Source organism: Cygnus atratus, chromosome 3 (genome assembly GCF_013377495.2).
Source record: "Cygnus atratus isolate AKBS03 ecotype Queensland, Australia chromosome 3, CAtr_DNAZoo_HiC_assembly, whole genome shotgun sequence".
NCBI classification, from domain to species: domain Eukaryota; kingdom Metazoa; phylum Chordata; class Aves; order Anseriformes; family Anatidae; genus Cygnus; species Cygnus atratus.
Window position 1 is genome coordinate 39,280,554 of NC_066364.1, and position 17,838 is coordinate 39,298,391.

A 17,838-nucleotide genomic window follows, 5' to 3' on the forward strand; every position below is an offset into this window, starting at 1 on the left:
TTGAAAAGCTAAAATTATAATCTTTAAAAAAAAAGTTTAGCTACTGATTTTTTCTCTCCACTGAATGTTTGAGTCTTCCTGGAAACAGGGCTTTGTGAGATTTCTCAGAATTAAATCATACATTTCAGTAATCCTTAGATTCCTGGTCTGACAAACGCTGTTATTTTTCCTCCACTATACAAGCAAACTAGATTCTAGCACACCCTTATTCTCTCAGGGTATAAGAGACACAGTTCCTAACAAATGATTAATCTGATCTGCACTGAGAATCCTAAAGATTAGCATTTTAGAAATTTTACTATTCCTGCAAACGCAAAGCTGGTGTGATGATTTTTTTTTTTTTTTTTTTTTTTTTTTACAAAGGAACTAAGTCTCTGACAACTTCAAAAAGTTTTACAGATTACGTTATTGATGAGCACAGACATGCGTAACAGTGGAGTTTGCAGCAAAACTTGCAAGGGCTAAATCCCATCAAGTAAGAAAGACTTCCTATACACCCTTCCCTTTCACCGTTTCAACACAACATCAGTTATGTTGTGTTTAACACAGTATTAATTCTTTCTAGAATTTTTCTTCTTAGGCTGTTGAGGTTTCTTCATTTTGGCCCAAAGGGCCATTCAGATTATTTATTTTCTCCGAATCAAACCAACAACCTGAATGCAGCCAAAATTAACTTAGGACTATACCAAATGAGAAAGGTTTAAATGAGAGAGGCTTAACAATCTATAGATTCAACAGTGTAATTAATTACAGTATTTCATACGCTTCATGCATGCCTAACTTGGTTTTCCCCAATTATTTTGATTCCAAAGCGCTGGCTGCAAAGACAGGATAAACTTTACTTTTAAAGAGCTTTTCTATCTAGGCTTAATTGAGGGGATAGGAGAGATAGGGAAGTAGAGGGAAGAATTTGATCGTGTTCTACCTTGTCATTTTCCATCTTTCTTGAACTAAATTGCTTACTGTCAATGATTCTATGCTGAACATTTAAATAAAGCTGTAATGGTGTAAAGCAAAATACCTCAATATAATCCACTGTTCTGTCAACGCAGTAAGAGATTGTCTTTGTCTGACAAGCAACTGCAGGAGGTGTGCCGTGAATCCTTTGCATCGCTCAACACTACCTAATCCAAGATCCTAAAGAAAACAAGTACAGAGAAGTGGGAGGAAAAGGAGAGAACAGTTAGATGAATAAGCAGACTAAGCAACAACAACATCGACTGCATCTCCATTCCACTTCACTGAGCAGACTGAAAGGTTATGGTTTAAGTGAGCAAGTACTAAAATGCACACAAGGTATAGTTACTATTTTCCACTACCTTCATTCATCTGCTTCTTTCATATATCCACTATACAAATTTAAAATAGTTTCTGCAAACACAGACATATTAAATTGCACTTCCAGTGCAGCAATTCCTAACAAGAATTTAGTTCCAGAAGTCACCTGGAATAAATAAGTAAAATCCAAAGAGGAGATACCAGCTTAAATTTTTAAATCCATGACCACTGCTAAAGCCACTTCCACGATTCATTTTACCAGATTTACTGACAATTACTTTCTCTCTTTTTAACAGACGAACAGATCCTGAATTAAAGTGCAGAATAAATGTTCGCAATAAAAAGCAAAACTGATCACAGTTAGGTTCCACTGTTTATTCCATTACCAGCTGTGACATTTGACAAGATTATACTGTAAGAAACCCAGGGGTGAAGCATAGTGAGAGGAAGAACATCTAGAAGAGATTCCCTGTTTCCTGGAATACTGAAAAAGTGGTAGTGATTTGTCAGAACTCATTTGTTCCTCCTAATGATTTTAGACCAATTTCTAAGCAAGGAAACGTTTTGCAACCTTCTGTATTAAACACAGGCTCCAGTTATGGCCACTTATAAATCTGAACAGATTTTTCATGAGCACTACTAAACCTGATTTTGTTCTCCTAACAAGCTTTAATTCAGCATTTCAGAAGTTTCCTTCAGGCACAAAAAGTAGCAATTTGGTATTGGCTGGGATGAGAGACACTGTAAACTGCACAGATTTTTAATTTAACTAAGTAATCTGCTCGTTCAAGTGTTCATTCATAGAACAGGTTTTGAAATGCTTTATTTAATATTCGTTCCCCAAATATTTTGTATCATACTATAGAACATAGTGTTTTCACATTACCCTTTTATTACTAGGAAAGTCCAGTTCAAGCTGGCAATCTAAAATTAGCAGAAGTAGGATTCCTGCTTTTAGTTTTGTGTTTTTACCTTGGCAGGGGCTAACAGTGCTGTCTGAAGTCTAGAGTGGCGTGCAAGTGAACGATAGAAGTACTTCTGGCATCCATCCCAGGCAGAGGAAACCTCTGTCAGTAACCTGACAAAGCACAAAAAGGTTGGTATTAGAAAGGTAAATAATTCCAGAGCCTCAGAACACTAGCACCACCAGGTCAGCTCTTCAACCTAAAAAATCTGATTACACATTGATATTTCGCAAATGCATTGAACTTTCAATTCTTTTTTTTTCCCCACAAACATGTAAGTAATAAGTTGTTTGTTTTTTTAAATAAGCCCTACGAAAACTTAGCGCGACAATCAAATCTCCATCTCTGAAAATCAGTTTGTGCTAAAGCAGTGATTGTTGATTTTTTTTAATGCTGCTTAATCGAGCTTGATAGGGAAGCTATTATTTTGGCCTTCATGGAAGATATTATACATTAAGCCCATACATCTGAGGGGGACAGTAACCAGCATCTTCCAGTGACAAAATCAATTGTTGCAGAGAAACATTTGAAAGAACATCTTCCACACAGGCAATTTTTTTTCTAGAAATGCCCACTTTGAAGTCTAAATATGCTATTAGTCATTGATGAAGACAAAACAATTGACTAAGTAATCCCTGTAAACTGCAACTAATCTTTAATAAATCATTACCAGTCTACCTTCTAAGGATATTCACAAAGTGTCCCAAACAAAGTTGAACAGCAAAGGTTTAAATGAATTCACAGAACCAATGAAACCAGTGGCAAAGTTATCAGAAGTGCAAATTTAAAAATAAAAATTTTAAAAAACCTCTCTGTTTTATATGCCAGTACAGTATGTACAGGATTTTCAAACAGAGAAGGGAATGAATCTAAAACCCAAAATGAATCAGAGTCCAGAAATTCCAGTCTAAATCCACATGCAGTAAGTTTTAAGAACTGGAGTTGCAACTCATACAATCTAAGGGTTAAAAATGCTGTATACATACGTGGCATCCAGTTCATTTGTACAATTCACTACAGTTAATGCAGTACGCAAGTCCAGCGGATGTAGGCAGAGTACTTCATGATAGCCTTCTGAGCGGGACCAAAAAAGACCTTTTCGGTATGACAGACCTGGAATGACATTTGAACACATCTTTTTATGCCCTCATTCTTTTACATGAAAAGAAATGTGACTTACTAAGATACAAAGCCTCCGATGTAAGATTTTTTTCCTTATGCTTTCTAATCTTGACAAGCCTTTGAACATTTTCCAAGTTTTCTAACGTAACACATCATAGCTGAACTACCTTCGGGTGAAGAATACAGCTGAAATAAGACATAGACCTGCTTGTATAAAAAGTTGGTGGTGACAGCCAAGGGAGAAAACAAAAAGCCTTGAACCTCTAAGGCATGCTATAGTGTGAAATAAAACCAATGAGGAAAAAGTTACAGATAAATACTTTTTAAATTCAGTCTTCGCACTTGTACTTTAGTTATTTTTAGAACTGGATCAAGCACGTTCATTTCCCTTGAACAAATTAAAACACTCCTTTCAAAGTAACCTAAAAGTAAGCAAAGTCTGTAAGAAAAGTTTATTAGCCATCAAAGTTATGATGCCATTTTTCCAAATGGAATGGAAAATGAGTCGTAAACAGTAACATTTTTAACTTCTCTTGGTCCCATCAGAACACTGAGTTAGGGACCATCACTTCTTGTTTAGATATGAAAAGGATGATGAACGGGGAAGCCAAAGGAGTCATCTGAAATCAAAGGTGGATCCCAGTAAAGAATTCAAGTCCAGTGTATTAATTAAGTCATCACAGTATGCCCTCCCTCCAGCATAAACTTCACAGAGAGTCAGATATTACTCTGATAGCAGTGGGTACAAAAAAAATATCAAGTACAGGAAAAGCGTACATGCCAGAAACCTCCCACTTGAGTACACCTGTGTTAACAGTCATGTAAATACACAGGGACCTTAAAGTTCCAGTAGCTACTTAGCACACACATCAACTGGTTTAAGTAGCACAAATACTCAGAAATAAAATCTACCTCTCCGAAAGCATTATATATATATATATATATATATATATATATAAAATATAAAATTAAAAAAAATAGATGTTTATTTAATACCCTCTGCCCCCAAGTGCCATGACACAACCCGTTTGTGTAAGTTTGTTATCAAAATCATGCCTCCTTCTTGGATGCCTTAACTTCCTGTTTCAAAGCTTCTCTCTGCAACCAAGAGGGGGAGAATGAAATTTATATTGACTTTTTTTGCTGTTCTTAGAATCACTGCAGGCCAGAAGCTGTGGCTTCAGTGAGAAGCACTAAAATGTCAAACTCTCTTAAACCCAAAAACAAAAACCCAAAAACAAAACAAAAAAGGCAAAGTTATGGTTAGTTTTCTACCTGTGGCTATGACTTGGCAGAATGCTGTCAGACAACTGTTATGTAACGAGATCGCTTGCTTTTGCTGGTTTCTAAGCTGTTCAGTGACTAAGAACAGTTGATGATATTTTGTATAATCAAAGGAAAAGGCAATAGTTAATAGCTTGGGTAGGTCCTCACCCTTACAACTAGCAATGGCAGCAATGGAGATGAGGCTGCTGAGCAGGGTCTCTCTAATGATCCCCATCAACAGGCCATTCAATCTCCACAGCTCAACAACCCCTCTGCCAGTCTGTCAGCTGAGAGATGGGCTCTCATTCAAAGAAGCTAGTTTAACTCCAGTTCCGGATAAGGGAATGGGTACAAGACTACGAGCTTCCCTCTTGTTTCTGAAAGCTGAGCAGTGACTTCTGACTGGAGATAACGCAGATTTCGGGTTCAGAAGAGCAACTGTTTTACATAGAGTGGAATGTATGAAGAAGAGAAGGTATATGAATGGGCTAGCGCATTAGACCTCTTAGTCAGAGGAAGGGAAAAAGACTTAAATGCCTCTATGTATTTATTAATAGCTCAATGACTTCAAGGACATAATATGTATTTACATGTACTGGCAAAAATGTAAAATGCTGAAGAACTTTTAAATCAAGCACATTTCAATTCAAAGCTCACCTGTTTTAGCAAGGCTTTTAAAGAGATCTGACAAAGCCCGTTGCTTCTGCATCTGAATATGCTTGGCCTCTGACTTCTGTTTCTCCTTATCTGCTGTCTGATCAAATGTTAAACTCTGCAGTTCCACTACAGAACCAATGATATCACCTAAAAGGAAGACAGCAGATAAAGATAAAATATGAAATGTCAATGAACACAAACCAGCCATGGGAATACAGTCTGGGAAGGGAACCGTGCATCTACATTTTTACCCTGATTCCACTCATGTTATAAAGGTCAATTAAGACACAGAAATCACAAGAATACCTAACCTGTGAACTGGTCAAGACTTTCCAGAAGACTTAAGAATGGATTATTTTCTGTAACTGTTGCACACATTTTCTTCATTCTTTTTGTAAGCTTGGGCAGACGGTACTGAAGAGATTCTGTATGAAATGTAACACCATCCTGACATTCTTCCGTTAGTGTCTGGTGAGAAAAATGAAAGAAATAGTCCAATTATACACAAATAATTGAGGCTGTCTTATCTGTCCACTAAGTCAGAGTAAATTGCTGCCAAAACAAGGACTAAATTCTGCATTCACCTTAAACCCAACAACTTGCTCATGCGGTCCTCTGAACAGTTCAGCCCAAGCATTTGAGGAAAATCACAATATATGTATGTCAAGCATATATTAACTCTGAAAAAAGCCAAAGAAATCGAAGATGTTGTGGCCCTACTTTTTTAGCTGTTTGTCAAGGCCTCTTTCATAGAGACTACTGCATTTAGGTCAGCTTCCTCCACCTTCCAAAGGCAGGCAGTCACCTTATCCTATATAACTAATGCCCTTAAGACATGAGATAAGAACACCACCTCTTACTTTCCACTAAACACAAATTTAACTGCACTGCTAAGGAAACGATGAAAATGGTACACAAATAAAAATGACGAAATTACAGAAGTGATCCCCCAGCATGTCAAAAGCTATTCCTCAGGAAATAGCTAGGATATTTAAGTTTGCATGCGTCTCCCTGCAGTTTCATAAAGTCTTAATTTCTTAAACACGTGAAACCAGCAACCCTGTTAATGATCAGCAACAGGCTTGCAAAAAAAAATGCACTCCCCGGCCCCCCGACCCAAAACCAAACCCACACTAGATTTGCCTCAGATTTATTTCTCCTTATCCATCTTCCTGACTGTCAGATGACAAAAGCAAAATCAGCCACCCTCCTGCTCTGAAGAAACTTAAAAGCCTTGGAAATGAGAGTAACTGAATATCCCCCCACAAGAAAATCCTGATGAGTTCTGGCTGGTTCCTTGGAATCTATTTCAGGAAAATAATTGACTTATTTTCTGAGCTGGACAGCTTCATTAGAGACACACCAAACAAGGCACTATGAAGCAGGGCAATATTAATTGTTAGGCATAGTCAGTGTCACTGTACCAGCAGGGAAGTAACAAATTGCTGCAGACAATATACGAGTAACTTAGAGATGAAATGTGTAACTGCTATCGTGTCTATGTTAGACTGTAGATATTGTGCCAAACCAATACTTGTCTTTCCATGCTGTATTCCCACCCACCTGCGGTGTTTCATAACACTCAACACAAAAAAAGACCAAAAAGTCGACAATATATTCAAGAGACTTGACATTTATGTAAGATTTTTCCGCATAAATCAGTGAAAAACAACATACAGATGAAAATATAGAAAATATCCTTCCCACGCTTAGAACAAAGAATACAGTCACCTTGGCAATATCTGTTCTAGAAGACAGAATTTTTCTTAATGTGTTGCTTAGCCTCTGAACTTTAGTCTCTTTGTTCTCAGATTCCTCCTGCTTTTGCAAACAGTCCAGCTGCTCTTCCTTACCAATTTCCACCAAGGCAGGCCGACATGGCTCATTTAGAATAACTTCAAATTTCTTCATGAATTTAAAGAGAGTCCTAATTACAAAAGGAAAGCAAAACAGTTACTGGGTGTTCTAATCCAGGAAATCTCTCAGCTGCTGGAAATAAGTGTTTCCACTGTGTTATGGGTACAAGAAACATTCCTGCATTCAAATTTAAAAGCAGAGAAATTTAGAAAGAAGGTTTGAAGTACAGTCATACATACAAATCCTGCTGTTTATTATCATCAGTCCATAACTGGCTCCTTAATTCCAAGTTTTGAGTTACCTGCGTGTTTTTTCAACCGACTGTTTAATAGCCCAGAAGCTGACATCATTCCACTTTGAAATTTTCACAAATTCCTATAAAAAGAAACAAATGTTGGGATTACTTATACTAATATAATGAAGTATTTGCATACAAAAGACGGTCTTTAAAGCTGATCAGCTATGATGACACAATGCAACACATTTTAATTTTAGAACGTGCACCAATAACTGCATAGTTGTCTTATCCTAATAATTACTTATGTTTAGGCTAAAACTGCTGCATAGCCAAATGTGAAATCCCAAGGGGCTTCACTGCTTGGTAGAAACCTCCATGGCTAAATGGGACTGACCAAACAAAGACTTTCACCAACTCTTTGCCTCAAAAATATCTTCTTGACAAAGAAAATGTGAAGTATAGCAGGGATTTCAATGGCCAACAGAGCTATTATACACAAATTCAAATAACTGCTCCACTGTTCTTATGTTGAACTAATCAGATTGTCTGAGCAAAGTTTTCTTTTACCTTAAGTTCCTTTTCTATAGGTTGACGAAGTTCAGTGATTCTGGTCTCAACACACTCTGAAAACTGCTTATAATAATTGTATAGATTCCACAGGATGCTGCACAGGATGTCTGGAAGAGACAAACAATAAGAAGCTTCTTTCAAAACAGTATATTCTTCAGGACCAACACCAGAAATGTAGCCTAGGATTTTTTTTGTTTGTTTTTGTAATCGTGAAGCTTGGTGATATGAAAGGAAGGGGTTAACAGACCAACAGTATTCTTCGTGAAAATGAGAAAATGCATCACAGGCTTGCATTCTGTTTATGAGCTTAGTCATCTGTCCAGAAAGCCTGGAATATATGATGGCAAGGTGTTTTTTTAAGAAGACTCAACACACATAATGTTAATAACTTACCCTTTTCTGCTGCCTGAGGCATCAGTAAGACGTGGCAGTGGAAATCCAGTAGCATTTGAAGTCGTGCATGAAACTCTCCCAGCGTAGATCCTTCGATGAAAGCTTGTAGTGTGCTGACCAGCATCTTTAGACTCATCTGTTCAGTTTCTGAACATTGCACCAGAAATATAAAAGGGTGAGAAAAAACAAAACTTTACATGAAAATTGTTGACTGCTCCTTGTGAACTTCCAACTAAGTATCAGGTTTCTATTGAGGAAGTTTCAAAACAAACTAGGAAAAAAAAGGAGGGAGAATTTCTAATTTAATAATAAGTAAAACCAGCAAAAAAATACACCGGATAAAAGAGGAGACAGGACAAGAGAGGCAGTAGTAAGACAGCACTGAGGAGGCCAGCTACGCGCCCAGTTTGAGTGAACACTAAGTATATGGAGAAAACTTGCTATTCTTTATGAACTTTTTCAACCATGATGAAAAACTACATGCTACAAATTAGTTGCTGCCAATTCCTTAACACCTCAAAATCATCAAGATAGAAACAGATCTTGGAAAAATCTAGTAGAGAGTAGTGTCTTTAGAGCGCTGCCTATGGGAGAAGATACTGGAAGATGTAAAAAGAACCCAAGGATCTTAATTTGTCAAGTGCATTAATTAGTCAGGAGATTGGAAGAACTTTGCCTCATTCCAAAGAATGTTATTTTCATTTTCACAATTTCAGAAAATATGGGAGGGCTAGGGACTGAAAGTATTTTTTTTTCTTATTTTACGTAGTTTGAACACCTGCAGACAGATTTGCTAGGCACAGTGTATACCTAAAGCACACTTACTGTAAGAATTCTTTATGCTTTATACAGAATACTAAAGTAGCTCAGTTAGAATATGAATTGTGCTTTGTGCAGTTAAAAAGTGAGATGTCTTTTCCAGCTCCAGGCGAAGGCTTCCAAATCCCAGTTTACAATGTTTATATGTCCCTGACACACGATTACTACCATTCTACTTTCTTCTGGATTCCTTTTACAAGCATCTCTCCTTTACACCCCTACAATGTTAGTCCTATGAGCTACACACATGCTTTCAGAAAAAATACCAAATTCACTCTATGTGAAAGACCTTATACAGTCATGGAATTTATTGCAGAGCAATGGGGACAATAACTACACCTTAAAGTGCACAGTTAAACTTGGGCATTTGAGAGCTTAATTATGCATCCTTAGTAATTGCTGCAACTGTGCCACATGTTTATATACTTGCCTTCCATGTTTGCCTCGGTGTGTTCTTGCAGATACTTCTCAATCATCTGATAGACTGAGAACCAATGCTTTGTGGATTTCTCTACATGCTGCTTCATAATATTGTCCAGACTTACTGACCAACAACTGAAAACAGTGGGAGAAAATAAAAATAAAAAAGAAGCTCATGAGTCATCTGGGCTCCAAAACAACACACACTTTATTCTCTGTTTCTGGTAAACTAAAGGAAGATTTTAGAGGATGAAATAATCTGCCCATATCCTTAATATGCACAGTCAACTACAGAAGATCACTGCTTTGACACTAATAAATATGACAGAAGAAATAAAGGAACTACAACTGTCAAACAAAACCAGTCAGAGCCAGGTTTCAAAAGAGTTTTCTTTTACAAAATGCGAGGCAAATTTGTAGAATTCCTGATCATAGCATATTATGGATATAAAAGCTTTACATGGTCTAAACAGAAGACTGGCTAATACTTTTAAAGCAAAATTTAACGGTGGTTGTTTAAGAGACAAACCACTACAGGCTCAGCAAACCCCGGGATTAAAAACAGGAGAAGGCTGGGAAAACATCAGGATGAACTATTCTAGTTGTGTCCTGCTTCTGTCCCTCCTGAGGCATACACATATGTACACATATGGTCACCACAAAAGACAATATGGGGCTGGACATACTCATTCTGAGCCAATACAACTACCTTTTTATTTGTTTGTTTTTATACCTGTACAAGGGCAGCTACACACACACAAAGAAAGGAAACATTTCACAATTAAAGCAATAATGCATTGCAACGTGTCTCTGTATCAAGAGAGAAGCTTAGTTTTAAGAAATAGCAATAGGGAGGGACAGTTCTTACTTCAACTCCAGTCTACGCCACTGAATAATCAACTGAGTGACCAAATCAAGATGCTTCCGCAAGGACAAAGCTCGACTAGCATTTTCCTCCCAGTCCTGGGGGAAAAAAACAAACAAAAAACACAACAAAAAAAAGTTTCTTTATACAAAGCCAGAAATCAGTGTCTGCACAGCACTGTAATACTGTTGTTCACTCTCCTAACTCCTTAAACTCACAGCATGGAGCAATTCACTTCCCCAAATCCTGGCAAGCACTCAGCTTTCAGTTGTTTTTATCATGGTACCAATACAAATAAGAAAGTATAAATGAGAAAATAAGTTTCCATTAGCTCTCTTCTTACCTGTGCCTTTGCAAGAAGGATTTCTAAGCCATTCAGGAACTTTGAGAGAGGACTAGATAGTGGAAAACTCCGGATTCTGTCCATCACAACCAACAGCTGCAGAATGAAAAACAAGTGTTCAACGTACAGCATCTGATCTTCAACAAAAGCAGTCATGAAGCTAAGCTGATTTGTATTAGCATAACCCTACTCTAAAAAGAGGTAAGAACGTTTTTTATTTTCAACTGCTTCTTCATTTTAGTATTAGCTCACTAGTAGTTCAGTAAAACACTCTGAAGGAAACGAGCAGAAATGACCTAATGCTGAGAGCTCCAACTGATCCTAAATTTCTGCATTAACCTTCAAGAAATAACTTAAGATCCACACAGTCCCCCTTGGTGCCAAAGATATCCATTTTAAAGAACTACGGAAAAAAGCAATGTGGGAAAAAACAGAAGCCCAAACAGCAGAAGACCTCCAGAACCTTCGAAGTACAGCAGATCAAAGACTGATCATAGCTGTAAGTACAGAGTGTACAATGAACACTACTTAACATTTCGTAAGTAAAACTAAACTGCTAGCAGTACCTAATTTCTCTTAAGAAGAAACAGCTATGACTTCAAAACAACTGCCTAAGTAATACTGACATCTGAGCAAGTATATGCATGCACAGGCCCGATGCATATCTTCCCATATATTTACACACACAAACGATTTTAAAATGCTTTTGTTCTTCCTAAACTTTGGTTGAGTTATCCTTACCTGCAGAAGTACTGGATGCTCTGGCCATTCCTGCAGTAACCTGTTTACTTCTTTAGCAAAATTATCAAGTACAGGTTGGCACAGCCGGACTTGCTGAATATTAGGATGTTGGTAAAAATCATAGGGGCCATCTTGCTGTAGCACAAGATCTGACTTTAGTTCCTCAAAAAAGGTATTTTGAAGAAGAGTGCTAAGTAGAAGTTGGCTTCCCAGAAGACTATCGTTCATTTCAGCACCTAGGAAGTCAAGAAATAAAGACGTCACACGTGTTATTTTTTTTCCAGCTTAACAGGAAAAGTTAATTTGTTTCCTGCATTCCAAACCTTAGTATGTTATGTATTACAGAGATATGAGATTATACCACACATAAGCAATAAGATGAGATTGTAGGAAAAATGAGGCGTATTTGAAGCTTGCATCCTCTATTTTATCTTTTTTTTTTAAAAAAAGAATTCTAAAGGTACACTGCAGTCCAGGCAGAAAATCACAGTTCCTCCATTCCTAAGTTCACGTTGAAGGGATATTTATTACAAAATTATTAGCAAGACTCTGTGAAAAAAGTAATCCAACGCAAAAATGAACCAACAAACACATTAACATCCATTACACCTCAGGTATAAACACAAAAATATATTACTGTAGAAATAGCAGTCCTCTTGCACTATCTGCTTCCTAACTGCACACATACACATTTATTCGAACTGAAATACAGTGCTGCTTTGAAAAGTGATGAAAAATATTATTCTGAGGTCTTGCACACACATTGTTATGATTTTCATATCAATTGTGCGAAAATTCAAAGCAAATAAATCACTTTGGTTTTGTTCGTTCATTTGATTTACATTATAGAAGCTCCACTGAAATCAATTTCTTTATGAACTTAATTTCACATTTTACCTCTGGGAAATTTCTGCAAGTGCATGATCTTCCACAGAATTATGCAGATGTAAGTGATCAACATTTCTGAATATGGAGTAGGTTCCCTTTACTCTTAAACTGTGTTCCATTAACAAATGAAAAAAACAGTAATTCAAAAAAAACAAAGCCTTGCAAGACAGTTCTGAAAATGGGACAAATTCTTTGGAAAAAGGACACTTCTTCTGCACACTTACCCTATAATAGGTCTATTTTATGATCTGCAATACAATTCATTTTTAACAAATCATTACAAAACTAAACCTGTACATCTGAAGTGTTGCTAGCAATCTTACCAATTAAAGGATAGTACTGTGACACCAGAAATGCACCAGTCTGATAGCAGGAAATAAATGCAGTGAAATAATTTTTAGCTTGATGAGAAGGCAGATTCTTTTGATACCACAGGGATCGAGCAAAGTTTAAGCACAACTGCTGGTGAACCGTCATTACAGTTTGCATCGAGCTCTTGGACAAAAGGGCTCTGTCTACTTCCAGCTGGTCTTCCAATGGATCTTCAGTTTCCATGTTTTCTTCTAGACTTGCCTCAGCTGTGATATCTTCAAAATCCTACAAATTGCATTATAATTAAGAGATCAATTATAGTTTCTTCTCTTAATGCTCCTCCTCTCCTCCCTTGTACCCTCTTTTTTGCACTCTCTGGCACTGCAACAATGTGCTAACGCTAATGATTTGGAGTTGGTATTCACATAGATTCACTGCCTGCCTCACAAACAAGATGTCCGTCTGAAACAGAACACAGGCAAACAGAACAATTAAGGGCATAAACCACAGCAGGCAGAAGAGTGCAGTACAGTGAGCCCCGAGCTACGCCCAAACAAAACCTCTTCCAGAACAAGCCTTAGCAGTCATACCTGCTGATAAACCACTTCAATGCTGTTTGATCACTCGGAGATCTGAACTATTACCTCTCAACCTCCTGGCTACCTGTTGATGCACATAACTGGCTCATGGATTTGTGCACTGCACAACACTGCTTGGTGAAGCCACTTCAAAAATTGCTCAGTAATGCAGGACAGTTAAACTTTTTTAAAAAAACTCACATCTTCAATACAAATATTTAATCAAGGAGATTTAAGTTCTTCACGGGCAACAAAACCTCAGCAGACCCTACTTGTTAATTGAATCACATTCCAGAACATTACCATGAGTAACTAATCATATTGTGACTCAGCTGTGTAACTTAGGATAATTTAGCTGAAGGGAAAATAAACGAAAAACCCACAGTACTTAATATCTATTCATCCAAAAATCTAACACACATTTCTGTTTTGGCTTAAGAAAAAAAGCGTTTCATTCTTCATCTCATTTTACTTATATAACATGCATTTCAGGAGCTACTTTAGACATAAATTTTGTGTTTCTTCATTATAGAGTTTCCATTGTTACCTTTTCATGAAAAGGAAATCTCCTCCTAAATTCTTCTTCCTCCTCCTCTTCCTCACTTTTTCCTTTCCCATGACTTTTACTTCTGTATCTGTACAGACTCTTTTCCATTGCTTCCTGTTCTTGGGCACGGCGTTCCTGTTCATCCCACTCATTTATAATTGCCTGGGAAAACAAAGTAACATATTATTATAAAAAATTATGTTTAAAATCACCTCAACGCCTCATATTTTGGTAAGGCAGCATCTGTCTTGCTTGGCTCTTTCCCCCTCTACAGTCTGCATCAGTATAAATCAACACCATCTAATCTGAATGAAGATTTGTAAACTGCTCTCACAACAGACTAATACTGTGCAAGAGAGTGCTTGGCCAAGTTATAGTCTGTCTTAACTATTTCATCGAGAAACTTTCCACAAAGTTTTGTGTATTTTTTTTAATTTGTTTTGTTGTTGCTTTTTATCAAAATCTTGTAACCATTAACAAAGCCTGTAACATTTAACAAAGCCTGCAAACGTTACAGGCTTTGAGTTCACACCTCAATAAATCCAAAAAAGCTAACATAAAATGTTGAATTATTCTATCAATGTACGAGAAAAAAAGTTTATGAACATCACACTGACGATTATCAAGGCAGTTTCAGTGCAAGAATCCTAGCCACTAGCACTCAGATGTTACCTGACACAGATGTCTAAAAAGCCGCAGAGATTTCTGGTCCATCTCTCCCCTGGATAGTACATGACATCGAAGGTGCAACAACGCATTCACCAGGAGCTGTTCCAGAGTTGGACAAGGCTTCTGTACTCCCTCAGATTCTCCTTCAGAGTGCTTCAGAGAAAACTTTTTAAGTCCGTGAAGGACCTCAACTGAATTCACTGAGCATAAAATTTCTGCACGAGCCAAGTATGTGGGAAAAGCATGGCCAACAGATGGAAATGTCAACAAAGAAGTAAGGAGGTTGTTGAGATCAGCTGGACACACGAAACTGTTGAGCATGGCATAAACTTCAGAAGCCACTAATCGCATGCCATGTTGTAATTGTAAGATGGCAGCTTGCAGTGGAACGACGGCATCAGGGAATGCAGCATACTCCTCTGCCAAGTGTTTTCTGAAGTGATGGTGTGATTGTTGCCAAGATGTTTCTTCATTTAGTAGGTTTTTTATTGCCTGGAGTGATTTTGGTCTTTCCCCACCAAGGAACTGCAGAAGGCGGGCTAAAAGGTCTTGGACTGCGGAAACCCTTGCTATGCTGCTGATGTACTGGTGAACCTCCTGGTACAAGCAGTCATAGAGTGGAGCTGGAGGCCTGAAGGCCTTTTTTCTGGAGAGATTGCTTATTTGCTCATTCAACCTCTGCATTCTTTCCTGTAACAGTCTGTTACGAAATAACATTTACCAGCTCAGCAATGTACTGTAATAAACACGTTTCATAAGCTGCATGGTAACACAATAGAAGATTCATAACAAATATTCTGCTAATTTGTGTAAAGTAGCAAATGAGGAAAAAGCAAGAGGTGGCACCTGTATAACATGCACACACCCCGTCTTCTTATTTTCCCTGCATTTCTCCAATAGACTGGAATTACTTTTTTTGCTTGCTACCTAATAGCTCTGTCAGCATTAAGGAAAAAGTACTATTACTGGAAGCAACTGGTAAAACTCAGTCATTCAGAACTGGCTTTCAATGACTATCATCTTATTTAAGCAACAGCACAGACCAACCAGAGCCATCTATGTGTATAATAATGAGATTGAAAACTTCCATTAATGGTGGAAAATTATGACTAATACCCCAGTTTTTATCTCCATGTACAAGAAACATCTGGAAACCTGCACAAAGGAGAAATCTGTTCCCTTAAAGTTTCCTCCTTAAATTCCTCAGATTAAAAAAAAATGGCTACAAAGTCTACACTTCAGCAGTGTATTCCATATAGTAAGATACTAAATTCAACCACAGCACCATAGGCACAGGTTGATGGCAAAATACACATCTGGACATTTCTACTTAACACAAATCAGCCAAAGAATTCTGCAAAGCAGCACTGGTTTCTGTTGAGGCCTTAAAGAACTACAGTGACAGACAAACAATCCGTGTCATTTCAAATTGTCAGTAACGTTGTCACAGTTTGGTGAAATTGCCATAATTTAGATGTGTGACTTTATTTTCACTTCTGGGCATAGCTTCAATTTTCTCAAGATATGAGGGCCATTGCTTTAATTCTATTTGCAGCAGTACAAAGCGCGCACAGGCAATTCTTTAGTTACTGCTAGTAAAGAGAACAGCTTCCGTATTTCTCTTTATCACCTCAGTATGCAAATTGCTACTTTCAAATCACCAAGCCTCATTCCTACATAAGAACACAGATTGTAAAGCTGTGAAGAAAACTGAGCCTGAGCAACAAAAGAAAGTTTCCAACCTAAAAGAGAAGAGTTAAGTGCCTGAGTTGTTACCTGAGATGGGGATGAATATAGTTGCTGAGTGCTTTGTCTTCAATACTTTTTCCTGTACGCAGCTGGGATGACAAATCATATGTTTTCCATTCACACTCCAGCTGGTCTAACTAAAAAGACAAAAATAAAACTTTCTCTGAGGTTCTGATTTTGGTAACCAAATAGGTACAGCATCATCTTGGACATTAAAAGAAGTTATAATCCCACAGTTCAAAAATCATGACCAAGAATTGGCCAGCTCCACGCTTACCTCTTCTTTGGCATACTTGAGCTTGTATTCTCTTTTAATAGCTGGATCAAACCTGGTCTGTGGAAGCCACAACTGGATCTGCACCAAACCAATATTCACCCAGAGGCTTCCTCGCCAAGCTGTTTCTGGTAACTCCTTAAGCCCTTCCCTAAAGAACTGCTGCAAGCAAGTGAGCAGGAGAAACATGAATTCTTTAGGAAGTAGCTCCTGATCAGCGATGCTTCTAAGTATCTTGAGAAGGTACTCATATGCAACAAGATCCTTGAGGATGAGCTTCTCACAGTACTCCAAAAATTCCTCTTGAAGATCTGCTGGAACCAGATCTACCAGGCTGGAGAGTTGTCTGCCTAGTATTATTCCTTGTAGTCTAGAATCTGTGTATCTGGAGACAAAGGAATGGAAAAATTTTGCACATGGTAAGCAAGCTTCTGCAACATGCCTGGTTTAAATAAGATCTTCCTTCTGTATAAATGTTAATACCTGAAGTCTGCTGTTGAAACAACAGCCAGGTTGGTCCACAGTGCTGTGCTGACTTCATGAAGTTGCTGTGCTCTCTCCATCCATTCTCCCAGTGTCACATGGGATGAAGACAGAACAGGACGTCCACTCACATCCCACTGGCTTGTCTTGCTGCTGCTAGTTAGAATTTCAAAGAAGCACTTTGAGAAAACTGCTCGGGTCAAAATACCTGGGCCCTAAATTAAGAGATAAAGAGTTAGATTGTTCAGATGCAACTTGTACTGAGTATGCTAAAATTTATAACACTGTTTGAGAAAGCTGTTGAATTAGTAAAATGGTCTTGCTTGATTAGGAAAGAAGAAACGAACCTTCATAGAACTATTCAGATGGGATTTAGAAGGCATCTTTTCCTCTGTTGCAGGCAGTGGTCTCCAAGTCAACCAATAGTCTGGATCTGTGGTGAAAGTACTGTTCCAAAAGGATTCTAGTGCAGCGTGAACTAGTTGAGATGACAGAATAGACATTTCTTCAGGGGATATCTGTAAAGAGAAAGAAAAACCTGGAGTTGAGGATAATTTACAGGTAGTAAAAGAGAATCAAGCAGGACAAAAAAAAGAGCATGACACTTTTCTAGTAGAGATAGTACAAGATATTCCTTAAGGTCTGTTTCAAATTTGCAAAGGTTCACTCATATCTCTTCTCAACAGGAAGAAAAACTCACTTCCTGAGGCCTGCACTGGCTCAACCTGCTTCTGTCTGCAAAATACTCAATGCGTTTAAAGAGCAAGTTTTCGGAATACAGCCACGAGTCTGTAACTCTGCAGC

At 37.8% G+C, this 17,838-nt stretch overlaps 1 protein-coding gene across 1 annotated transcript in view; it reads right to left on the bottom strand.

Annotated features, from left to right (window-relative positions):
* Positions 1-17,838, bottom strand: part of MDN1 (midasin AAA ATPase 1) — a 99,072-nt gene that overhangs the window by 21,140 nt on the left and 60,094 nt on the right. Inside the window, exons 59-78 of the mRNA XM_035559523.2 lie at positions 17,382-17,552; positions 17,035-17,249; positions 16,555-16,936; positions 16,305-16,414; positions 14,532-15,228; positions 13,860-14,021; positions 12,746-13,019; positions 11,535-11,770; positions 10,794-10,889; positions 10,454-10,548; positions 9,596-9,720; positions 8,347-8,493; positions 7,951-8,060; positions 7,447-7,520; positions 7,014-7,215; positions 5,600-5,756; positions 5,289-5,435; positions 3,230-3,356; positions 2,251-2,356; positions 1,022-1,137 (exon numbers count right to left, since the gene is read on the bottom strand). Of these exons, the coding sequence (XP_035415416.1) occupies positions 1,022-1,137; positions 2,251-2,356; positions 3,230-3,356; positions 5,289-5,435; positions 5,600-5,756; positions 7,014-7,215; positions 7,447-7,520; positions 7,951-8,060; positions 8,347-8,493; positions 9,596-9,720; positions 10,454-10,548; positions 10,794-10,889; positions 11,535-11,770; positions 12,746-13,019; positions 13,860-14,021; positions 14,532-15,228; positions 16,305-16,414; positions 16,555-16,936; positions 17,035-17,249; positions 17,382-17,552 (3,749 nt within the window). The remainder of the gene's footprint in view (positions 1-1,021; positions 1,138-2,250; positions 2,357-3,229; positions 3,357-5,288; positions 5,436-5,599; positions 5,757-7,013; positions 7,216-7,446; positions 7,521-7,950; positions 8,061-8,346; positions 8,494-9,595; positions 9,721-10,453; positions 10,549-10,793; positions 10,890-11,534; positions 11,771-12,745; positions 13,020-13,859; positions 14,022-14,531; positions 15,229-16,304; positions 16,415-16,554; positions 16,937-17,034; positions 17,250-17,381; positions 17,553-17,838) is intronic.